Source organism: Megalobrama amblycephala, linkage group LG1 (assembly GCF_018812025.1).
Source record: "Megalobrama amblycephala isolate DHTTF-2021 linkage group LG1, ASM1881202v1, whole genome shotgun sequence".
Taxonomy (NCBI): Eukaryota; Metazoa; Chordata; class Actinopteri; order Cypriniformes; family Xenocyprididae; genus Megalobrama; species Megalobrama amblycephala.
Genome location: NC_063044.1, coordinates 54,553,842 through 54,580,406, shown reverse-complemented (window position 1 = coordinate 54,580,406; position 26,565 = coordinate 54,553,842). Strand labels below are relative to the sequence as shown.

Here is a 26,565-nt window from a genome sequence, read left to right as displayed (position 1 = left end):
ACATCTTTCACTGTAGTGAAGTGGATGTCCCTGAACTTGGGGGGACGCCGGGCGAACTGAATCGCATAGCCGAACCTGATGGTCCGAATGAGCCAGTGAGACGGACTGGGGAGCGCTAACCAGGCTCGCAGAGACCATACAAGCGGGACCAAAGGGACCACCGGCGTACCCGCAGTGGGGCAGCGAGGTGGAACATAGGGACGCGGCTCGGGGGGCTCTCTTTGCGAGGCGGCCCAAAGCGGCGTCACAGTGTGCTGGGCAACACTTACCTGGTTCCACAGATGGACAGAGGGAGCAGTCAAGGCTTTGGCTACCCGCTGCTCGCTGCTGTCCGCTGGCGACAGAAGAGGGGGATGAGAGTGGTGAGGTTTTTCTCCTCCCACTGCTCTCCAAGCCCTCTTCAACCCTGGAGATGGAGGAACTGCTCTCTTTTTTTTTGAAAATTTGACAGTTTGTTTCTGTTGCGGAACAGAAACAAACCCAATAAAAGGATTTACCACCCGGCCCTCCTCCAGGGGTGGAAAGAGCAGCCCCACCCATCTCTGGGTCGCCCGTCTCAGGGGTGATTCTCACCAACCACTTAAACAGCTACAGAGACTGGAGGCGTCATCTCCCCGCAACGGACACAGCTGAGCATGCTGGGCCGGAGTTTTTTGCCGGGGACGACACCCTTGGCGACAAGCAGACTGAGGGGCGGCCCAAGAGGAACTCAATGGTTTGTCATGGGGAGCTCCCCATACGAACCGCTGGGCTCAGTCCTCGACAGTGTCACCGAAAAAAGGCCACCTCGTGAGAAGGGAGCATTGAGAAAGCATTTAGCTTGACAACCTCTCGCACCTCACAGGGGGCGCTTCTGGACCACTGAGGTGGACATCATCTGGCTGAGGGCCTGCGCCGTGACTTGATCACGGTTAGTCAAGCAGCGCAGCTCAACCCCAGCACAGAACTACCCTCATGCAAAACGAGTGCCTTGGCCTCACATGCAGGGTGGATGTGGTCTGTGTACAGCCACCCCATCCAAGAGGGTAGTGAGAGAGGAAAACCTTTTATGCAGATTTTGGCACTTTTGGCGTTCCATATTTATGGCACCAATATACCTCCATACTGCCAAGTTTTCCATGCACATCTGGAACACCCAGGAAAGCATGGCTGTAAACTCCGAATCTGAGTCAGCATAAGCACACACCATTACAGTGGGCAGCATCACCCTCATTTCCAGAGCATAACAGCACTCTCTCCAATGCTGCAATCGATGTCTGTCCCTCAGCTGGAGCTCTGAATGAAATGCTAGGTTCCCCTATGAGAAGGACCAGCAATCCAATCCAGAAACTGCACAGCTTGCAATGCACTAGAGAGGGAGGGGCCCTAGGGGGTTGGTTACCCCCTAGGGCCCCAGAGAGGGCGCTACAATGGAGATTAGGCAAGGGAACCGCGCATCTAGAGCGGCGAGCGAGCGCTGGGTTGCCGTGACAACCCACGCTGCAGCCCGGGAGCTCGACGGCACACGACACGCAGAGGAGCGAGAGGTTTGCTCTCGCTGATCTCCACGGTCTCCCAGAGTGTCGGGCAGACCCGCGGCTGTGCTTTTACACACAAGCGGCAGCTGGCCAACAACAGAGGGGACTCAAGCTTCCCGGAGAAAGAAGAGTCATGACCGGCGTGTCGACGTGATCATGTTCTCATATGAAAACATGAAACACCCACGAACATCGTTTCAGCACGCGCCCAGACATGTGAAACAGTGATCGTGGCCGTCAGTGAGGACAGAAAACCACCACATCCAGAAACACAAGTAGGATGTCATCTTTAAAAAGACGCGAATCTACTTGTGTAAGCTCTTTTAGGGACTTTACTCTTTTAAAAGTGCTGAAGCACGCAGGGGAACGGCCGCCGCAACACAGACAGGGATTGTGTGCAGCCTGTCGTGTGCTCTCTCTCTCTCTCTCTCTCTTTGAAGGCGCTCACTCTTACCAGCCGTAAAAACGGCTTTTCAGCGCTCAAAAGCGCACCGTACCGGCCGCGAGAACAGCCTTCTGACACTGTCAAAACAGCTATTTGCTCAATAATGGCAAACAAAACAAAAAACAGAAAAAGAGAGGACTTCGACCCCGCTGCTGTGCTGTTCGCCTGCACTTGGAAAAAAAGAGAAGTTCAACCAAAAAGCTTGACTCGTCTTCTAGCAGACACTTGCTTTCAGAGAACAGGAACAAACACCGTTTGGCTCCGAAGCGAAAAGCTGAAGATGCAACGCACATGCTGCTCATTATATACCCGCGCTGCGAGGCGAGCAGCTGATGCATATGATTGCATGCCAATGTGCATTGGCTCGTTTTAGTTACACTCGAAGTAGATTGGCCTCTCTAGCGAGATTCCTATTCGTCGGTCTGTCCGACGTACGTCGAACGTGACCGACTGAATGGGAACTAACTATATTCCTGTACATTTTCGGTCTTTCTCACACCTTAGTCATAGAACGAAAAGGCATCATGCCTCAGACTAAAAGGCTTCAGTCACTGGACAAAACGGCATCGCGCCTCAGACTGAAAGGCTTCAGGTCTCAGGAAAAACAATGTCAGGTGTCGGATCTCGTACAAATAGGCATCGAATGAAACAGCCTCAGACCAAAAGGCACCGGATGAAACTGACATGTTTTTTTTTTCTTTTTTTCTTTTTTTTGTATAGCCTAACTTTCGTCCTTCAGTTGTCTTTTTCTTTACTGTTACTATTCCCAAATTGATGTAAGGTGTGTGTGCATGTTAATTATGTAGAATCTGATGGTATTCATGTAGGCTATTTATGTAAACCCTTGGCGAATTAGAAAAGAAAAGAACAGAAAAGAACGTGCCGATTTTCACATTGGTCTGCAGAAAAACAGCAACAAGCTGAATGAAAATGTAAAATGTGATTCTTCCATCCAGATAGTGGTATTCTGATTTTATTTTTTATGCATTCCACTTTTATTATTATGTATTTGTTTCCTTTTTATGTAAAGCACTTTGAATTACCATTGTGTATGAAATGTGCTAAATAAATAAAATCGGCCAGAAAAAAGCAACGAGGGCCAACTTCAGCCGACAGTGTGGAACACACTAAGAAAACTTAGTCAGTCGACGAATAAAAACTGCCCGACAGATGACCGTTGGCTTGGTGTTCCTGCCTTATGTCTGATACATTTTAGTCTAAAGCCGTTTTGTCCCTAGTGAAAAAAATGTATACTTTATTGTATTTTAAATATATTCCCTTTTTCTATAGTACTTTGCAAATATACTAACAAAAAATGTACTATCTTTAAATATATAAAAAGTATATTAGCATTGTCAGGGAGTCTACACAGCCACCACCGTCTCCACCCACCACAATCATCAGATCCCAATCACCTGACTTCTGATCACCTGCACCTGTCATCAATCACTCACCAGCACTATAAAGCAGCACTTCTGCCCTTCACTTACTGTTGAGTCGCAATCTTACCTGGTTGATACTCATCTGTTCCTTGGATTCCCCTCTGCCTTCGCTAGCCATCATCATCATCATCATCATCATCATCATCATCATCATCATCATCATCATCATCATCATCAAAGACTTTCCATCAATACTTAGTGATGGGCAAATGAAGCCTCATAAAGCACTGAGGCTTTCCCCTCATTGTTTCAGGAAAAGATTCAAAGCTTCGAGAGTGTCGAGCGCCATCTGGTGTTTAGTAAAATAGTAAAAAAATAAAGCAGCCAAAACCCTGTGAAAGAAGCTTCGTTGGACGAAGCAGCCACCACACAGTTTCATGTTAAGTGCTCAGATAAAAGCCTAATAGTGCGCACATGTGTGTGTTGAATTTATCTCAGTGATAAATTAATGTAGGCTACCCATTAAACTATGGCATTTAATGCCAGTATGAATATCAATATGGTGTAATAGAAGAATAATGTACACTTAGCCTGTATGAATTGCACATGGCAAATATTTTATTTTCCTGAAATAATTTGTATTCTTCATATTAGTTGTATGACTGGGTATCTAAAAATGTAATTGAATAAGTCTGAATGAAAACCTGCTCATTAAGTAAGATCTGGGGGTTCTAGCATTCCGATACGCAAAGTGAACCGCGCACGTGATTGGACAGAAAGTGAGGCTTCGTTTGTCATTGGTCATGTGATGTCTACGCTACCGACACAAGCTTCGAATCGAGGCTTCATCTGGCACGCCCATTTATGCTCCACACAAGCTCCGAAGCCTCGGTTCAAATGTCACATCACTATCAATACTCAAATTTAACTTTAAATACACTACAACTTCAGGATATTAAATAAAGTATTTTTAAAATATATTTTCAGTGCATTGATACAATGATAATTTTCAGCACACAGTTAAAATATACCTCAAATATATTTTTATAAAGTGCAAATAAATACACTTTTAAAAAATAAACTGAACTTTCACTTCAAGTATATTTTTCTAAAATATATTTTTATTAGAAATAAAGTACAATTATTTTAAAGTGTGTTAAAAGTTGTATTGTGAAAATATGAAGCTAATACACTTTTTATATATTTAAACAGTACATTTTTGTTAGTATATTTGCGATGTATAATACAATAAAGTATACTCTTTTTCACTAGGGCTGACACCTGACGTCGTTTTTCCTGAGACTTGAAGCCTTTCAGTCTGAGGCATGAAGCCTTTACGTTGTATGACTGAGGTGTGAATAAGTCCTAAAATGTACACCGTATTCCTGGCATTGTGTCATCACAGGAATAGTTACATTAGCTCGCTCCCACTTCCACACTTCCTCCAACCCTTTGGTCAAATCCTCACTCGTGTGAATCTCAAAAGGGCGTGTCTGAAGAACATGCTTTTCATCTCCCATTCAGCAGTAAGATAATGTGCCGTTACAGTCAGGTAGCTCTGTGTATCCCTCGACATCCAGCCGTCTGTTGTCAGAGCAACCGCTAGTGCTTCGGCCAATTGGTTCTCTATGTGGGCTTTTTTTCTTTTTCTTTTTTTTTTTGTAAAAATCAAGAATTACGGTCTGGCTGAAATGGCCTTTTGAAGGAATAGTGGAACGGGGCTCAATTACATTAAGCTTGTTCTTAAAACCTGTGTTTTGCACTACAGAGTAAGATCTCATATCCGCGGCTATAAATGCACCAATCGCTGAGTCTTTCGCCCTGCTTGAATGAGTTGGAAATGCCTGCCTAAATGCTGCAGGGATAGTTTGTAGAGTTTGTGTTTCCCCTTGTTTTCATCTAGTTCCAGTTATTGACACACGGGATGATTTCGGTTTAAATGAGTTGACATGTTTGTATTTGAAGTATTCCTGTGGCCTGTTGTCATGTATAGATGTGACATGCCGTTGTCTTTTTATCCACCACTCTCTTGCTATCACCCTCATTACTGACAGGGGAACCAAAGTGAAAAAGCTAGACCTGTGGGTTATTGGAGGATCTTCTAATTCTAGTCTGGTAATCACATTAACGTTACTGTATATTGCAACAAGCTTTCAGCGTATGGTATGCCTGACAGTAGGCTACACTTCTTGTATTTCGGGTACACTGCAAGGTGTCACTGTGGCCTCAACGCTTCACTCTTGCCTACTCTGAGCTCGATTGCTATGTCTGAGAGGTAAACCACGCCCACCTCATTACCCTACGGACAAAGAAATGTAAAAATACATAAATGTAAAAATACATAAATGTAGAAATATGGAAATAAATAAATGTGGAAATAAATCAAAATCAAAATGAATAAATGTATAAATAAAAGAAGAAATAAATGTGGAAAAAATAAATATATACATAAGATAAATGTAGGAATAATTCTTTTTTTTTTTTGCTTTTTTTTTTTGCTTTTCTATGTAATGTATTTATTTATTTATTTTTACATTTCTTTGTGTATTTATGTATTTATTTTTAATTTTGGCAGACTTGGAATTCCATAGTGAACTAGTAAAACCACACAGACAGTTCTGAGGTGTGACAAAAAACACCAAAAACATTCACTCACAAAAATGCATTTCTTCAGAAATAGTGAATAAACAATTTATGAAAAATATAGAAAAATAAAGCATGTTTTGACATTTACATTGTCTTGAATATTAATAACTCTACAGGCACCACCTAGTGTTTTAAACTACAACAACAATTTTCAACACTTTGGTATCTGATACTGTGTGTGTCTTTGACTGCTGGTGTAGATGAAGGTGTGTGAAACCCTGCTTTGAGATCAGAGCTTCTAACCTAAAGGATGAGGGTTTGAACCCCACATAGGGTGATCTTTGCACCTTTCATTTCTCTATTTCAGAAAAAGTCAGGTTAGGTGTTTCTCCTCAGCAGTGGTTGACTGAAGGAGATCCAGTGACTCTGATCTGTGAGGTTAAAGGCTCCTCTACAGGCTGGACATTCAGCTGGTTCACTGTAACTGAAACTGTCTCATCAGGTCAGTAATGTGCTTCATGTTGTATCATCTGAATTAGCTGATTTTATTCAAGTCTGAAATATTAATATTTCTGAATCCAAACAATAGAGACAGGGCATGTAAACTTGTATTGTTCCTGTGTGCAAGAATTCAAAGAGTAAACGTTTAGCAGGAGTGAGTAACAATCAGTGATAATAAACCTCTGTTGATCATACTGTCCATGGGTGAGGAAATGAAGAAGTATACTCTGTAGTTTTCACAAAAGTCCTGTACAGAAAAATCCCCAGTGTTAAATTAACACCCCTCAGTGTATGAGTCCACACTACAAGGTGTTAAATGTAACACTGAAGCAGTATTGAAGTTAATAAGATAAAGTCCCCCTGTAGTAAATTATTTTTTCCCTTAAAACTCATCTTTGATCACCAAAATGACACATTTAAAAAAAAAAAAAAAAAAAAAAAAAAATCAAGTGAGAATTCCTTTAATACCTTAAAATAGCTTGAATGTAACTCTACAACATTGCCTCATTTAATATACACGGATCAACGAATATGCAAATTAGCTCCGTCTCCACTCACTCATGGCAGCTCGGAGAGTCTGCTGTTGCTGTATTTGATGTTTGTGTTGATATTTAAGAAAAAAGCTTGCTTCGCTTTGTATATTCAGTTTAACAGCTCTGCAACTAAACTGAATATTTTCTGACGCTTAAATTGTGTTTTAAATTATGAATTGGTAACACCTTTGCAAAACGTTTGAACTGCTCTCTCACTGAATCACCTGAAGCAATTTCTCAGTAAAACATACAGTATCGATATAACAAGCAGCTGTTTTCCTCTGTGAACATGTGCTAAATTGATGTTTGACAATTTTGTTGTTTTTTTGGACTTTTCAGATTTAAAGGTGCTCTAAGTGATGTCACGCGTTTTTAGGCCAAAACATTTTTTGTCACATACAGCAAACATCTCCTCACTATCCGCTAGCTGCCTGTCCCCTGAACACACCATAAAAAAATGCAGTCTCTGTGGTCGCCACAAGCTCCGAAAACAGCAATAAAAACAAACTGGTGCAGCCTGGACCACGAATCATAATAAACATGCTCCAGCCAGTAACCGACAAGAATGATTTTAAATGCACGTTCATGACTGTTTCAGGAAGCACGGAGGGGAGGAGGAGGAGGAGGAGGGAGGGTCTAGCTAGCCTCTGTTTTGTTTGATAACACTTACTCCGCCCAGGATCGCTTAAAAAACCTTTAAAAAAATGAAAATCCTGCAGGCGCCCGTGCCTTCTCTGTACATAAAATAAAGGCACATCCTTGAATGGGCGTGGATTTCAAGAGTATTTACTTGAACTTATCAGGTAGGCTAATATCTATGGTTTGATCCATTCCAGAGGCGGCCAAAATCAGAATTTATAATGGACTGAAATTCACTGAATAACTCTCAATCACGGTCACACGCTCAGAGCAATATTGTTTTAGCTATGTTTTATAGTATTAAAATATTTCAAAGGACAAAAACGAACTTTATTGGCTTTATTTCAAGTCAGCTGTCACTTTACTTTGGCACGAGCCCCTATGCACTTGCACACTTGGCACAGCTCTTGCAACGGTTCTGTCATTAATTAATATGATTCATCTTCATCTGAGAGTCAGACAGCTGCCTTCTAACAATCAGTATCCTTACAAAATCTTTGAACAACTCAGAACATCAGTGGAGAAAGGCTTATAGTTCATCATAACATCGTAACAGAATCGCTATATTGCTAAATCTACACAATTTTTCATATCAACAGAAAATGTACCGGGATAATCTGGCTTCTCTCGAGACTTTCCTGCTTCAGAGCAGTCATAGTTAATGATATGCTAAAGCCTGCCAGCGCATTGTTCTGATTGGTTACAAGGTAGTCTGTGACGTCACAAACACCACCGATTTCAAACCACGGGTTTTAGATTGTCTTTGGTTTACTTCAGTTTCAAACATAAAATACTCAGCAATAGTGCTGACTTATGAATTTGCACATGGTTTGTCTTAAAGCGTATTAAAAACACTACATAGACATATAAACAACATTAAAAACTTGATTTTCACCACAGGGGGTCTTTAAGTGCTTAATTAAGTGATGATTGTCAGTTAGTGGTGATACCTGATATAAATAAGCAGAGACATTTAAGGAAAGACAAAAAAGAACAGAAAAAAAGAGACACAACTAACTTCCAGCCATTAAACTATAGGCTTGTTCAACTTGATGCAGCGCCGCAAAGACCGATCGGCGGCTGACTTGAAGCAGTGCATGCCGGTAAGAAATGTTGTCCGACTTGAGACAGCGCTGACGTCATGTGACTGTGACGTATGGCTTTAAAGTACAGCGAGAGCGATTCGAGATCAGCCGCCTGAGTTAGCCAGCGCGGTTTCTCAAGAGGAGCTGCACGAGCGCTGATGACGACACAGCTGTTTCATGATTGGCCGGATTCACCGCATGACAACGATCACGTGTGTTTCATGTTTATTGTCACTCCTTCAGCTCCACTAATGCTCAAAAATCTGTGTTTTTATAACAGTTAAAGCTCTTTTCATGTAGTCGCGATGTTGTATTGTGTCATGTTTATCAAAATAAAACGGATGAAAAACAAAGACCCCACTACATTATTTAAATAACATATGCTTATGTTGAACTTTATTCTTGTAAAAACAGACGCTGTAAGCAGTACATAAAGTATTGAATGAAAAGGTCTCTGAAACATCAGTGTATTAGTCAAATATTGCATTTGTTTCACTTCAGCTGTGATAAAGTATGCAAACCGATGCAAACGCAGCACGAGCATCACTACGGGAAGCAGAAAGTGTCCGACTTCACGTCTCCGTTTTCAGCTCCTCCCCGCCTGCACGCGGCTAATCTCGCCGATCAGTTTCATCCAGCCGCAGCCGATGTCGAACACACCTATTATTACACTTATTACTACTCTTTCTTGTCACATGATTCTGCTTATTAGCATCAGGTGTAATTGTCGATCATCACCATAGACTGTAAAAAAATATGGACGTAGTGTCCGTGACGTCACCCATAGAGTTCTGAACAGCAGTTTTGACGCGTAAATGAGGCCGCGGCCATCTTAGCTGCACGTGACTGCACGTCACTCACGGATAACTGAAAATGGGCAAAGAAACCACGCCCGCCTAGTATATCTATCTTAGATACTATCTAAAATATTAATAAAGATAACAATATCATTAGAAAGTACTAAAGGTTTACTGTCAATCTACAGTGTTTTTTAAGATAACGTTATAGATGCTCTAACACCAGTAGGCTAATTAATTTGTGTGGGGTGTGCAAATAACACAAAAAAATCAACTGGGACTTCATACCTTTAATGAAATAGAGATCGCGAGATGAATCCAATCCGTTGCACTTGGGTAAAATGTCCATTTCAAAACATAAAAAAACTACTTTTTGTTCATGAAAGCGTTAAATCCATGAAATCTTTATATATTATCCATCGTTTGCATTACATATCTTCGGAATAATTTGCTCTCCATCATCGTTCTTCAAGAAAGGATGCAATCTGAGCATCGTTTATAATGTAAAACTCTATATGTACAGTACCAGATATCTGTATAACTCTCAAATGTTCTCTCAACATAAGTATAATTTTTCAAAATAGTGCAGCAGTTTTAGTTATATCCAAGCAGTGCTGTCGGAGTTGTATATCCTCCTGGTATTGTCATTGTAGTAAATCTCAGGAACAAAACTTTTAGCCAATGCCACGACGATCCAACAACGTGTGTTCCGCATGCGAGCACATGTACACAGACTGACATCTGTCTCGAGTATGCAGCAAGCCATATTGTATAAAATATTCCAGAAAAAAATCACAAATACGGCTGAGATGCCAAATTCAGTGGCTGAAATTAGCTGCTGAGGTAACATGACGGCTCACAGGCAGCAGCGCCAATCCACCTGTCACTCAAGTGACCACGCCCTTAATTATGCAGAACTTTAAGGCTTAATATAATTTAAACAGATGAGTTATAAAAAAATTCACCCCCCTCAGAGTTGTCATGAAGGGCAAAATTAGCAGTATAGACCAAAACACAATTTGAACCAGAGTGTAAACATGTTTTTTTCTGTTGTAAACTTGGCTGTTTTAACATTATGGTCAATGAGATTCTGCTCCCTTTTGCAGCCTGTCCCTAGCAGCCAGTCGATGAATCGCAGTTTAAGTTACTTCCGTATTGGCTTCACGAGAAACTGGGGGAGGTTGCCGCTTGATCATCACTTAATTATCTCATTAACTTCAATACTGCTTCAGTGTTACATTTAACACCCTGTAGTGTGGACACACTGAGGAGTGTTAATTTAACACTGGGGATTTTGCTGCGTATGTCAGAAGTCTAATATGTAAAATGAGTCATCCAACAGACTTTTGCTGACAAATGAATATGAACAACTCTGTCCAGGAAACACAGAGAATGAGTAAACACTGTTCATTTACATTTACTACCAACATTATAACCATTCAAAGCAGGTTGAAATCGAACCACTTTAAAGTGAAATCTACACATTATCTTACTTTACAGACTTCAGGGATCATTATAAGCTGCTCTCAGACAGCAGCAGAGGAGCTGGAGGAAAATACACTATCAGTTCTGCTACTGTAAATCACACTGGAGTTTATGTGTGCAGAGCAGAGAGAGAAGAAACAGACTATAAAACATTGTACAGCAACAAACAACCACTGTGGGTCACTGGTGAGTTCATGCAGAACTTAAAAGTTGGTTAAACTTTAATAAAGAACATTCTTATACTCAAACCTGAAATTATAGCTGTAATTGTCTTTTCAGGTGTTTCTCCTCGAGTGTCTCTGATTATCAGTCCCAGCAGAACTCAACACTTCACATCTGTCTCTCTCTCTCTGAACTGTGAGGACCAGAGTAACTCTGATGGATGGACAGTCAGAAGATACACAGACATTTGGGGGCTGGAAGATTGTTCATCATGGGGATCACAAACAGGATCTACATGTACAATCAGATTCACCAGCACATGGGACACTGGAGTGTACTGGTGTCAGTCTGAATCTGGAGAGAAATCTCATCCTGTTAATATCACTGTACAACGTGAGTCTGTGTTTCTGTATTTATTCATTTCACTGGCAGTTTACAGTCAATGCATGAAGCAGGTTTCATGCTAAATTCATGGTGTTTGAACATAAATGTGTGTTGGCAGTGTGTGTACACAACCAAACTATAATGATAAAAATCCACCCGCTCCTCTTTTTTTAATCCCCATAAATAATAAGCAGTGTCTCAGAACAAGCTGTTTGCAGATTCTGGGCAAAGTTACATCACGTTGCACTGGCCCCGCCCATGACTGTTGACATACTGTGCCGTATTAGCATAGACCCGCCCTGAGTGAGTTGTACACAGTCCACAATAGAGGGTATGCACGTGACGTCACCATCGACCGTTACGACTGCGGTCACATCCACTGAGTGGCAAAAGACTGAGCGGCAACGTTGGTTTTCAGCGTGAATGTCGCGAAAAACACACAAAACACTTCCAAAACGGGAAAGAGCTTTTTGATTTACTGTACAAATAGTTTTGGCACAAAACCTGAGGTATATATTTAGAAACTACAGAAAAATAAGCAAATGGATCACTGCAATTCACAGAAACAGCTGGACTATAGCAGAGAAACATGGATTTGCAGTTATCATTTTGTGTCAGATTGTTGGATTTTGAGGTAAAATCATACCATATATATTGTATTGTTATATATTATGTTGACAACTCGTCAATTAAATATTTTCCATCTTATATTCTGCATAATTGGGTGTTTTTAAATAAACAACACTGACAAAAACTATACTATAAAACTATATATGTTTTAAGGGCTGGACAATATGACGATATAACATTGATATAAGTGATTTACGCGGATTTAGACCTACCGATATTGAGGCATCTTTACACAGCCGATTTATGGCTGCTCTGAAGCGGGTCTGTGTCTGCTCAGAATTCAGTGTAAAGACGCAATGCTGCATTAAAGCAGATCCTAAATACACCGGGTCTGACCCACCTCAGGCCCTAGTATCAAAGCCGACGCAATGCTGTTTTGATTCAGTGTAAATGAAACGCGAAACACTGCCGTTCTAAGCAGCGTCGTTGTCATGACAACCCAAAGGACACCTGTCAGTTCGAGGCAAAAACATATAGCCTACAGCCAGCTCCATTTTGTTTTAGCTAACGTTAATTTAAAAAAATGTCTACCAATAGGGGAAACAACTGGTCCAACATAGAAGTAAAAGAGCTTCTTTCAATAAGTGCAGAGGAAGAAATTAACCGGCAAATTGACAGAACTGTAAGAGACAGCAATGTGTACTGTACTATTGCTGAGAGACTTCGACTTCGCGGTGTGCAGAGAGATAAGAAGCAGGTTACGACTAAGCTCAAAAGTCTGAAATGTTTTTACCTAAAAACAAAAGACCACAGCAACACGAGTGGAATGACTCCAAAGTCATTCGCCTTTTATGATATGTGTGATAATATCTGGGGACATCGTCCCTGCGCTTTGCCGGTAAATGCTGTTGGATGCTTGACACAGACAGAAGAAAGAGCGCAATCTTCAACTGACAGCGCCACTGAAGATGGCCACTGAAGACATTTGTCCGACATCAAGAAGTAAGTTTTCTGATTTCAGTCTCTTATTACTCTTACATTAAGATGAAAATTGTAATATATCATAAATGGCTAGTTTTAAAATTATATTTTTTTTTCACTGTCACTCCAACAAGTTCATATTCGCATGTAGCATGTCTGCGCGATGCAGGCAGTGCCGCGTTAAGCCTTCACCATTAAATTTCTAGGCGAGAGGTCGTTGGTCAAGGAGCAGCAAAACGCAATAAACTGCACAAGTTTGTTGTGTTTATGCTGTAAGATTCAGGACCAAGCGGCAACCTCCCCCTTTCTCTCGTGAAGCCAATACGGAAGTAACTTAAACTGCGATTCATCGACTGGCCGCTAGGGACAGGCTCCAAAAGAGAGCAGAATCTCATAGAGTCCCATGTTAAATTGGCCAAGTTTATAGCAGAAAAAAACATGTTTACAAGTTGTCCAAGTTGGTTCAAATTGTGGTTTTGGTCTATACTGCTATTTTTGCCCTTCATGACAACTCTGAGGGGGGTGAATTTTTTTATAACTTATCCGTTTAAATTATATTAAGCCTTAAAGTTCTGTATTAATTAAGGGCGTGGTCACTTGAGTGACAGGTAGATTGCGCTGGTGTCTGTGAGCCGTCATGTTACCTCAGCTGCCGCTGAATTTGGCATCTCAGCCGTTTTTGTGCTTTTTTTTCTCGATTATTTTATACAATTATAAAATATGGCTTGCTGCATAATATTCGAGACTGATGTGTGTCTGTGTAGATGTGCATGCATGGGGAAGAGACACAGAACACACGTTGGATCGTGGCATTGGCTGAAAGTTTTGATTGTGAGATTTACTACAATGACAATACCAGGAGGATATACAACTCTGACAGCACTGCTTGGATAACTAAAACTGCTGCACTATTTTGAAAAAAAGTATACTTTGGACACAGGCACATTTGTTTGTTAGATACGATCGTATACAGTTTTACAACATAAAGGCTGCTCAGATTGCATCCTTTCTTGAAGAACGATGACAGAGAGCAGATCATTCAGAAGAAATGTGAAATGTTTTTTTGTTTTGCAATGGACACTCATATTTTACCCAAGTGCCACAGATTGGATTCATCTCGCGATCTCCATTTCATTATAAATGTATGAAGTCCCATTTTGATTTTCCATGTTGTTATTTGCACACCCAACACTACTGGTGTTGGAGCATCTATATCTTAAAGAAACACCGTAGATTGACAGTAAACCTTTAGAACCTTCTGATGATAAAACTTATCTTCATTAATATTTTAGATCGTATCTAAGATAGATAGATAGCTCCTTTGCTTGCTAACATGGTCACGTCGAGCTAGGCGGGTGTGGTTTCAGCAACCAGTCATATCAGCTCAAACCACCTCCCCGCCTCTTTGCCCATTTTCAGTTATCCGGGAGTGACGTGCAGTGACGCGCAGCTAAGATGGCCGCGGCCTCATTTACGCGTCAAAACTGCTGTTCAGAACTCTATGGGTGACATCACGGACGCTACGTCCATATTTTTTTACAGTCTATGATCAGGACGCACGCATTACTTATATTAACAGGAAACTTTATTCTCCATTTTAAACACAGAACATGAGCTCTAGCTCGCCAGTCGTCACGGTAACATCCACATAGTCGAAACACTCATATCTAATTGGCAGATAGAACAACCAATAGGAATAAGGCATATATCAATTCAGACATGTGATTGGCTTTTGCTTAACATAAGAACACTACATCTCCCTTTTTTTTTTTTCTTTGAAAGAATGCAATTTAAAGAGAACTACTGCACTCATACTGACCAAAGAAAACATTCTATTATGCCCGAACTGGAACGTTAGTAGACTGCTAGACTGTAATACAAACTAACTGTATAATCACATATTCAGAAACTGTCACATATACAAAACACATGAATTGTAATGAACATTGTGTGTTTGAAAGGGCAGCGATCCGCCTACACCCTTGTACAATCACAGATCCAGAATAACTCTGGGCCTTATCTGGTGTCCGTATCTGGTGATGTAAGTGTCAGATTTGGGTGGCTCATCAGTGTTAGTTGTATGTGTAATGTCATTGTGTGGTGCACTGTTAATTGGTGTTGCACATGGCTCAGTGCCATCATCAGAACTGTTGCTTCCGGGCTCTTTTGTGTCCAACAGGTGACGTCTGTTTCGTCGATATTCCTGACCATCAGCAGTATGCACATGATATGACCTTTCAGTATTGGCTGCTCTGATAACGACAGCCAGCTTCCAGTATCCATGCTCCTGCATTCGAACCGCCTGTCCTTCCTTGAGCTGAGACAAGGGCCTAGCTGATCTGTCGCAGTAGCACTTTTGGAGCTGTTGTTTATGCACTCTTCACTCTGACATCCTTACAGCTGATGACTTTTGGCAAGTGTTGCTGGTTGGTATTGGGCAGGGTTGATCGCAGGCAACGACTCATCAACAGCTGAGCCGGGGACTTGAAACCATCAACCATAGATGTATTGATGGAAACGCTTACAGCCAAACAATATGGCAAAGAGTTCTTTCTCAATTTGAGCGTAGTTAATTTCGCTTTCAGAGAGAGACTTTGACGCATATGCGATGGGTCTTCCTTCCTGCAGTACTACTGCCCTGAGCCCGTACTTTGAGGCATCAACTTGCAACCTTAGCTCCTTGAGAGGATCAAAATAGGCTAAGACTGGACCTGGTTCACATGTGAGCAGCTCTTTTAGGCAGTTTGGCAACATCTTAGCAAGTATATTTCCTCCACATGCAGGTGCCCATTCAACTGTTCGCCAGCCCTTTACTCACCAATGGAGGTCTGGAACACCATCAGTTACCTCACGAGATGCTGCACCATCCACAGTGCCACACAGTTATAGTGAAGAGGAGGAGCCTTATGAAAGGGTGATGACCTACTTATAAAAGCTTGATGGTTTTATGGGACAAGTCACCCAAAACTGAAAATTCTGTCATCATGTGCTCACCCTTGTGTATTTAGTACAAAGCTGCATGACTTTGGATGCGGAGTTTGAAACAATATGAGGGTGAGTAAATGATGTCAGATTTTTCAGTTTTGGGTGACTAGGCATGTTTGTAATGCAGGCATTTGACTTGATTTAGCCTATGCATATTGTCATTTAATTTTTTTTTTTTTTAATCCAGTATAACTTTAAGTTCTGAAGCATGAAATGTTAAAGCATGAAAAAAATGAGTACTGTTCATCAACAAATTGTTTGAATTAATTTATTTAATAGTTTTTAAATTATTTATTTATTTATCGTGTACAGAATGTTGTAATTATTTTTCTGTCTTATTTATTGTATTGTGACTAAAACCACATATTTATAGTAGCCTATTTGTTTAATTGTTCAGACTTCTGTTCTATTGTAGTTATCTGTATTAATCTGATTTATATATATATATATAAAATGTAACAGAACAAAACAAATGTAACAATTACAAATGCAAAGATGTTATTTAATTTTGTAAAAATATTTTAATTTGAAAACAGTGTGCATTTGTTTGTTGTTGTTGCTAGTTTGAGTTGAGAAATACACATTTCAGCGTTATCAGTAATCTGTGTGTGCATTTTCACTGAGAACCAAGCAAGATGACTCATGATACTATTTGTTTATTATATCGCTATCGCATATCGCAATCGCAATATTGACCTCAATAATCGCAATATGACATTTTCCCAAAATCGTGCAGCCCTACTGTCCATGCATAAAACACGACGCCTCCGTCGACAGTGTTAGTGTGTTTAAATTGCTGAAAATAACGAGTGTTTTGTCACTTTAATATTACTTTGGTCACGATAACGGATACCAAACATGAGAGACGCCAGAACGTCGCTATGGTTTCCAAGCTGTCAATCATCGCAGTTTCGAGAGTGAGTCGTGTTCCGTACACACACGTAACGAAAATTTAGGGGATTCACTCCCGCATTTAAATGCGGTTGTCACTGCTGAAACTTACAGTGTGTACGTGGCCTATAGTACTAACGTTAACCCACTCCAAAAAAAAAAAAAACACAACAACAACTGGTAACTTACTAGCTAACATACTGCGCCAGTAACGTAACTTACTTAGAAAACTAACGTTACACTGTTGTGTACACGTACACACGGTCAACGTTAAATCAACTTTTGAATAAAGTATTGCAAATATACATAGTTATAAAATGACTACTTACAGGATATTCGAGTAATGCTGTTCATGTCGTTGCTGAGGAAAGCAGTCCTTCAGTGACAGGTGCCTCTTGCTTGAGCCGCGAAATCTGTTAAACTTTTTAAGATGACGCAAAATACAAACACAATTGTTAGGAAATCCTTAATAATTAACTTCTGAATTAAGTATTACAAACATAAGTAGTATTAGCTGGCTAAATTACATAACGTAACTTACCAGGATATGCGAGGAGTGCGGGCCTTGCCGTTGCTGAGGAAAGCCGTCCTTCAGGTGGCTTCGATTAAGCCGCGAAACTTGTTTAAGATGACGTAAAATACAAAGACAATTGTTAGGAAATGCTTAATAATTATTAACTTTTTAATAAAGTGTTACAAACGTAAGTAGGATTAGCTGACTAACGTTACTTACCAGGATTTGCAAGGAGTATGTTCGACGTCGTTGCTGAGGAAAGCAGATTGTCTTTGTTTTCTGCGGAGCTGCACACGTGATCACTTTAGCCGCGAAATTTACTCAATTTATTTAAACTGTCGTTTATTAAGCTGGAACTTTATTTAGGAAAATTGGTAGGAAATACTTAATAATTTTAGTTTCTAAAACAGATCAGTACAAGTAAATAATTATCAAATATTTCTATTAGAATTCACCAGAAATATTGAGGGTATATTAAAAATATAATTAGTTAGTTAAATACTTATTTATTTTCATTAAATAAAGTTAAATAATATATGTCAATTTTAGAGAAACTACCTGTTGGATTTTTAATTATTTTTTTTTAACCTGACCCACTCAAAATATCACTTAAATGATTTCAAAAGATTTTATTAAGTTAATATAGCTCTTTATTTTTGTGAAATTTACTAAGCCACTGGATTATTTTTTACAGTGCACGCAAAAAGGCAGTTCATTAGCCAAGGATATAAAAGTATCTCGACTCATCCTAAAATTCTTAACCCAGTCAGTATCACTGTAATTGTGTACCATTACATTCCAAAAAACATCTCCTTGCGGACGACATTTCACCAACACATGATGGTCTGGCGACATCTGCTGTCTCCGTTGGAAAGCTAACGCTAGTATCAATTTTCGTTTGTTGTGTCTGCGCCTGAGTGACTTCCTTGCTCTTTGAAACAAATTTCGGCCTCTTTTAATCGTGCGGCGATGTTCCCGATGCAGTAATTCATAATTTCTTTTAAGCGTTGTTTCCAGTTGGAACATTTTTGTTAAGAAAAAGAAAAACACTGTCAATATCACAGAAGCTAACATTGTGACAAACCGTCCAGCGCACGATACAGTGTAGCACACGCAGGAAATTTAAATTGCCGTTACATTTAAAATGTCGTGTTTTTGTTTATTTCATGTTTTATTAGGGCCCAAGCGAATTAGCGCGCAGGGCCCTCTTGTTCTTCTAAGGATTATTATTATTTATTAGGGCCCAAGCGAAAATTCGCGCAGGGCCCTCTTGTTTTTCTAAGGATTATTATTTTTTTTTTATTTTTTTTTTTTTATTATTTTTTTTTTTTTTTTTTTTTTTTTTTTCCGTCTTCCGGGGCTTTTTGGGGGCCTTAACATGCTCAAAAACTCTTGAAAATTGGCACACACATTGGAATCCGCGGCCAACAGGGCCGGGCAGAAGCTGGTACCCGGGCGTGGCAGGGGGGCTCGACAGCGCCCCCTTGAAAAAAGTCTGAAAATTTGGTCCATATATTAAACACGCTTGCACGTATTAGTCTGAAACTCAGTACACATATAGACCTCATCGGGCCGAACAACTTTCGTGCTCTAAGTTAAACGTCACGCCAACAGGAAGTCAGCTATTAAGGGTTGTTTGAAAAACGCATGCTCTGGAATTTGATATACTCCTCCTAGACGATTAATCCGATCGCCACCAAACTCGGTCAGCATGAAGTCAAGACACTGATGATTAAAAATTGCCAGGGGATTTTTGATATCTCGAACGGTTTGTCCGTGGCGAGGCAACGAATTTATGGCGAGAAAAAGGAAACAGGAAATGTGTTATAACGTCTGCATACATATATTGATCTTTATGAAACTTCACAAGTGTGTTCGTTATAGGAGTCTGATCACATGTATGTGACTATTGTGAGTCAAAGTTATAGCGCCACCAACTGGCAGCAGGAAGTGTATCACTTTTTGAAATGTTTTGAGATCACCCTCTTATTTTTACCTGATTTGCTTCAAACTTCATCAGTGTAATGTCAATACACAGCAGATGTAGACCTATGACAGGATTTTTGATATTTGAAATATTGTTGCCATGGCAACAGGTCAAACTGTAATAATATTCTTGAGTGTTTTTGAGGCTCTTAACATGCTTCAAATTGCATGAAACTCGACACACACATCAATATTGTCAACCAGTAGACATGGACAAAGCCATAGAAATGGGCGTGGTGGAGGGGCTCAGTAGCGCCACCTTTTGACAAAAGTGGGGGGGTTTGTTTTTCCTACAGTCACCAAACTTGGTACACATATTGTTCTCATCAAGCCGGACAATTTTCTAATTTACATTCATTAGCTCCGACCAACAGGAAGTCAGCTATTTTGGTTTGAATGTTAATTTTTTGAAAAAACAGGCTATGAATTTTATACTACTACTCCTACAGGGTTTATCCAATTTACACCAAGCTTTTTTTAACTTGTTGCTAACACATTGAAGTTGTTTAATTGCAAACGGATTTTGGATATCTCAAACGGTTTGGCCGTGGCGAGGCAACGAATTTATGGCAAGAAAAGGGAAACAAAGTGTTATAACTTCTGCATACATTAATTGATTTTGATGAAACTTCGGCTTAGTCTTCGTTGTACAAGGCTGATCACATGGATGTGACTATTGTGATTCAAAGTCATAGCGCCACCAACTGGAAGCAGAAAATGTGTCACTTTCAGCATACATTGAGATCACCCTCTTATTTTTACCTGATTTGCTTCAAAATTCATCAGAATAATGTTAAAACTTGGCACATGTAATCCTTTGAAAATGGGCAGGGAGGAGGGGCTCTATAGTGGCACCTTGTAGTGCAGTAAATGTGGAGTGAATTTGACATAGTCCTTTGATGTTTAACCGTTTTAAGTGCCTATTGCCCGCTGTGCACAGTTGCCCTGAAGCCACCGGGGTGGCGGTGCCACCGGGCTTGGGCCCGCCATCGCTGCTCGCAGCTATATTTTATTTTTTTTTCCGTCTTCCGGGGCTTTTTGGGGTCCTTAACATGCTCAAAAACTCTTGAAAATTGGCACACACATTGGAATCCGCGGCCATTAGGACGCCGCAGAGGCTGGTACCCGGGCGTGGCAGGGGGGCTCGACAGCGCCCCCTTGAAAAAAGTCTGAAAATTTGGTCCATATATTAAACATGCTTGCACGTATTAGTATGAAACTCGGTACACATATAGACCTCATCGGGCCGAACAACTTTCGTGCTCTAAGTTAAACGCCACGCCAACAGGAAGTCAGCTATTAAGGGTTGTTTGAAAAACGCATGCTCTGGAATTTGATATACTCCTCCTAGACGATTAATCCGATCGCCACCAAACTCGGTCAGCATGAAGTCAAGACACTGATGATTAAAAATTGCCAGGGGATTTTTGATATCTCGAACGGTTTGGCCGTGGCGAGGCAACGAATTTATGGCGAGAAAAGGGAAACAGGAAATGTGTTATAACGTCTGCATACATACATTGATCTTTATGAAACTTCACGAGTGTGTTGGTTGTAGTAGTCTGATCACATGGATGTGACTATTGTGAGTCAAAGTTATAGCGCCACCAACTGGCAGCAGGAAGTGTATCACTTTTTGAAATGCTTTGAGATCACCCTCTTATTTTTACCTGATTTGCTTCAAAATTCAGTGTAATGTCAATACACAGCAGATGTAGACCTATGACAGGATTTTTGATATTTGAAATATTGTTGCCATGGCAACAGGTCAAACTGTAATAATATTCTTGAGTGTTTTTGAGGCTCTTAACATGCTTCAAATTGCATGAAAATCGACACACACATCAATATTGTCAACCAGTAGACATGGACAAAGCCATAGAAATGGGCGTGGTGGAGGGGCTCAGTAGCGCCACCTTTTGACAAAAGTGGGGGGGTTAGTTTTTCCTACAGTCACCAAACTCGGTACACATATTGTTCTCATCAAGCCGGACAATTTTCTAATTTACATTCATTAGCTCCGACCAACAGGAAGTCGGCTATTTTGGTTTGAATATTAATTTTTTGAAAAAACAGGCTATGGATTTTATAATACTACTCCTACAGGGTTTATCCAATTTACACCAAGCTTTTTTTAACTTGTTGCTAACACATTGAAGTTGTTTAATTGCAAACGGATTTTGGATATCTCAAACGGTTTGGCCGTGGCGAGGCAACGAATTTATGGCAAGAAAAGGGGAACAAAGTGTTATAACTTCTGCATACATTAATTGATTTTGATGAAACTTCGGCTTAGTCTTCGTTGTACAAGGCTGATCACATGGATGTGACTATTGTGATTCAAAGTCATAGCGCCACCAACTGGAAGCAGGAAATGTGTCACTTTCAGCATACATTGAGATCACCCTCTTATTTTTACCTGATTTGCTTCAAAATTCATCAGAATAATGTTAAAACTTGGCACATGTAATCCTTTGAAAATGGGCAGGGAGGAGGGGCTCTATAGTGGGACCTTGTAGTGCAGTAAATGTGGAGTGAATTTGACATAGTCCTATGATGTTTAACAGTTTTAAGTGCCTATTGCCCGCTGTGCACAGTTGCCCTGAAGCCACCGGGGTGGCGGTGCCACCGGGCTTGGGCCCGCCATCGCTGCTCGCAGCTATATTGTTATTTGTTCTTTTTTATATTAATTTAATTTTATAGCATTTGTTTTTGTTAAAACTAATTTTAAAATTGTAGTTATTTTAAAAGGTAAATGTTTCCCGCAATTTTATTTCCTGTGTAAATGTGTTTATGCCGCTTCAGAACAGCATTAAATGTTCTGTGTAAATGCACATTTTTGTGGTGTTATGCCGCTTCAGATTTGGTTTCTGTGCCGCTTTTTTCTGTGTAAAGATGCCTTTGGAGTTATATAAAATATTCACAGGCAGATTTGCTTTATGTATTTCCCCGCCGTCAAAATCAGGCACATATAAATGTCAGGAAACACGACTCCTGGCTGCATGTCAATATCCATGGATTAAGTTTATTTGACAAGTTGTAAGGAACACATTCAATTCCAACCTTTAGTGTAATTCGTTAGTTTTACTCGCGTTTTCACAGTTTCCCCTATTATATCCAGTCACGCAGCAGGTTCTTTTGCCACTCAGTCCAGCGGAGGGAGCGCGTTTTCGGCGGGAAAGTGACGTCATGGCGACCGAGACCGGAAGTAGGGAAGCGGTACGTCTGGTTGCACCCAAGCGGCAACCTCCCCCAGTTTCTCGTGAAGCCAATACGGAAGTAACTTAAACTGCGATTCATCGACTGGCCGCTAGGGACAGGCTGCAAAAGGGAGCAGAATCTCATTGACCATCATGTTAAAACAGCCAAGTTTACAACAGAAAAAAACATGCTTACACTCTGGTTCACATTGTGTTGTGGTCTATACTGCTAATTTTGTCCTTCATGACAACTCTGAGGGGGGTGAACTTTTTTATAACTCATCCGTTTAAATTATATTAAGCCTTAAAGTTCTGCATAATTAAGGGCGTGGTCACTTGAGTGACAGGTGGATCGGCACTGCTGTCTGTGAGCCGTCATGTTACCTCAGCTAATTCTAGCCGCTGAATTTGGCATCTCAGCCGTGTTTGTGCCTTTTTTCTGGATTATTTTATACAATGTATGGCTTGCTGCATACTCGAGACAGATGTCAGTCTGTGTACATGTGCTGGCATGCGGAACACACGTTGTTGGATCGTCGTGGCATTGGCTAAAAGCTTTGTTCCTGAGATTTAATGACAATACCAGGAGGATATACAACTCCGACAGCACTGCTTGTATATTATAACTAAAACTGCTGCACTATTTTGAAAAATTATACTTTGGACACGTGCTCATTAGTTTGAGAGAACATTTGAGAGTTATAGATATCTGGTACATGTACGAATAGAGTTTTACATTATAAACGATGTTTTATGTTTTGAAATGGACATTTTACCCAAGTGCAACGGATTGGATTCATCTCACGATCTCTATTTCATTAAAGGTATGAAGTCCAAGTTGATTTTTTTTGTGTTATTTGCACACCCCACACAAATTAATTAGCCTACTGGTGTTAGAGCATCTATAACGCTATCTTAAAAAGCACCGTAGATTGACAGTAAACCTTTAGTACTTTCTAATGATATTGTTATCTTTATTAATATTTTAGATAGTATCTAAGATAGATATGCTAGGCGGGCGTGGTTTCAGCAACAAGTCGCATGGGCTCCAACTACGTCCCGCCTCTTTGCCCATTTTCAGTTATCCGTGAGTGACGTGCGGTCACGTGCAGCTAAGATGGCCGCGGCCTCATTTTTGCATCAAAACTGCTGTTCAGAACTCTATGGGTGACGTCACGGACACTACGTCCATATTTTTTACAGTCTATGGTTGCACCACTGCCCGCTACGATCGCCATTCATTGTTTAATGCACTGAGGTTTGTTACTAGCTAATTTCCAATTCATCACTTTATGGATGCATTTCAAAGTGGTTTAATAAAAAAAAAAAAAAAAAAAACGACAGACAAATAAACAAACAAAAAACTTACTGTCCTGGTTTCACATACAGGGCATGACAGTCACTCATTTCACTCCCGCCACACATTGAATTTATCACGCAGAAAAACTATATATTTATCATATATTTAATATGCCACAGTGCCCAAAATGTATCTGGCCACGCCGCTGTCTCTATGGAACCGGGCAGGAATCAAGCGCGTCTCCCCTGGAGTTCTTAGTCGATCCTGCCACCTATCAGCCAATCAAAAAAAAAAAAGAAAAAAAAGAAAGAGGCTACACAATAGCCAATCAGAAAATAGCACTATTGTATCTGGGTGAGATTTAACGCAACAACCAATGAAAAAAGCACAGAGTAAGTCATGATCTCCTGTTTTAAAGGTGCCCTAGAATTAAAAATTGAATTTATCTTGGCATTGTTAAATAACAAGAGTTCAGTACATGGAAATGACATACAGTGAGTCTCAAACTCCATTGTTTCCTCCTTCTTATATAAATCTCATTTGTTTAAAAGACCTCTGAAGAACAGGCGAATCTCAACATAACACCGACTGTTACGTAACAGTCGGGATCATTAATATGTACGCCCCCAATATTTGCATATGCCAGCCCATGTTCAAGGCATTACACAAGGGCAGGACGTCTGGATGTGCACAGCTGAATCATCAGACTAGGTAAGCAAGCAAGGACAACAGCGAAAAGCAGATGGAGCAATAATAACTGACATGATCCATGATATCATGATATTTTTAGTGATATTGTAAATTGTCTTTCTAAATGTTTCATTAGCATGTTGCTAATGTACTGTTAAATGTGGTTAAAGTTACCATCGTTTATTACTGTATTCACGGAGACAAGAGCCGTCGCTATTTTCATTTTTAAACACTTGCAGTCTGTATAATGCATAAACACAACTTCATTCTTTATAAATCTCTCCAACAGTGTAGCTTTAGCCGTTAGCTACGCACGTTTTAAAGGGGCCGCAGCATGAATCGGTGCATAGTTAATGATGCCCCAAAATAGGTGATTAAAAAAATTAATAAAAAAAATCTATGGGGTATTTTGAGCTGAAACTTCACAGACACATTCAGGGGACACCCATCTTTTGAAAAGATGTTCTACGGCACCTTTAATGTTACAACAAATTCACAACTTGTTTGACACAAACAATGACAACTTGACTGCTGTTAGAGAATGTTTTCCAGATAATCAGCATCAGTTTTTCATGAGTGTCTGAACTTAGCCAGCAGTTTTACAGCCTGCACTGACAACACCTGCTCAGAACAAGTAGTCTAGGCCTAGTTATATTTTCGTTATCACACGATGACTGACATTTTGTCACATTAAACATCTCTCTCTCCAAATAGGCTTAATAATTTTATTAGCACTAAATAAATTAAAGTGTATTGCATCATCGAGGTTATAGGTCACTTTTAAAATCATGTCATATTTTATATCCTGGCCATGGATGCATTAATCATTGCATCTGTCTTTGCATCTTGCCTGTCTTCAAAACTTGAGAGCCCTGGATACCTTACATTGAAAATGACTCCACTACAAGTTACAAGTAACCAATTCCAATACGACTTGAGTAAAAATCTTAAAGTATCTGATTTTAACAGTATAACATTTAACAATGTTGCAATAAATCAAGGTCGACACAACAACCTTTTAAACATCTACAAACTCTCAAGTCTCAGTTAAGCTCAAGTGGCTATTAGCAGACCAATATTCGTCAAAATGGTCTTGTCAATATAGCGGATGAATAAAACAATGTTAAGTAAAATTAAATGGTCAAAGTCTACTGTATGTGCTAGTTTGAGCCTCATCACCAGCTGCAGTCAATTCCTCATCTCAAAAATCAAAGCCTGCGATCAGCAATTACATGCTAATGTACTCACATTCACGTAAAGTAGCCTTGTTGACAAGTTTGGGCGAGTAAAGGCAAAATGCACAAGATAAAGTACCTTCAATGCCCTTAGATGGAGATATTGCTTCTTTATATCAGAAACAAACTGCTGCAGAAAAAGTTAGGTGCCATGCAATATGTAATGTGTAACTGCATTACTCATCACAAATGTATTGTAGTAAAAAGTACATTTTACTTGTTCAAAAATGTAGTCAAGTAGACAGTAAAAGTTGCCAATATCTCTGATATTCAGTACAACTACCAAGTAGCCAAAAAGACACTTGAGTACAGTAACTAATTACATTTACTTGAGTACTTTACACCTCCTTACCTTAGTTCAATTAGGATATTTAAAGGATTAGTTTACTTTTAAACTTTTGCTGGTAATTTATTCGCCTCCATGTCATCCAAGATGTTCATGTCTTTCTTTCTTCAGTTGAAAAGAAATTAAGGTTTTTGATGAAAACATTCCAGGATTTTTCTCCATATAGTGGACTTCAATGTGCACCAAACGGGTCGCACACCGGACATGAAGCTCGGCGCCGTGCAGTGTCGTGTCTCTGACAACTCCCAGGTATCGCACACCGGCCGCGCACATTATATACGCGCAAGCTCAATTTTGAATCGACTCCTGATAGAAGAGCTGCACAATGGGAGTGTTTTACGTCAACAGGGA

The 26,565-nt window shown here is 40.1% G+C and overlaps 1 protein-coding gene across 2 annotated transcripts in view; it reads left to right on the top strand.

The window, feature by feature from the left end:
* LOC125275153 (Fc receptor-like protein 5) overlaps nucleotides 1-26,565 on the top strand; it is a 51,124-nt gene that overhangs the window by 4,838 nt on the left and 19,721 nt on the right. The window contains exons 3-5 of one of the 2 annotated variants that reach the window (XM_048201863.1): nucleotides 6,298-6,432; nucleotides 10,986-11,156; nucleotides 11,250-11,525. In XM_048201863.1, coding sequence (XP_048057820.1) covers nucleotides 6,298-6,432; nucleotides 10,986-11,156; nucleotides 11,250-11,525 — 582 coding nt within the window. Of the gene's footprint in view, nucleotides 1-6,297; nucleotides 6,433-10,985; nucleotides 11,157-11,231; nucleotides 11,526-26,565 lie in introns of both variants that reach the window. The other variant, XM_048201856.1, reaches the window with a different exon arrangement.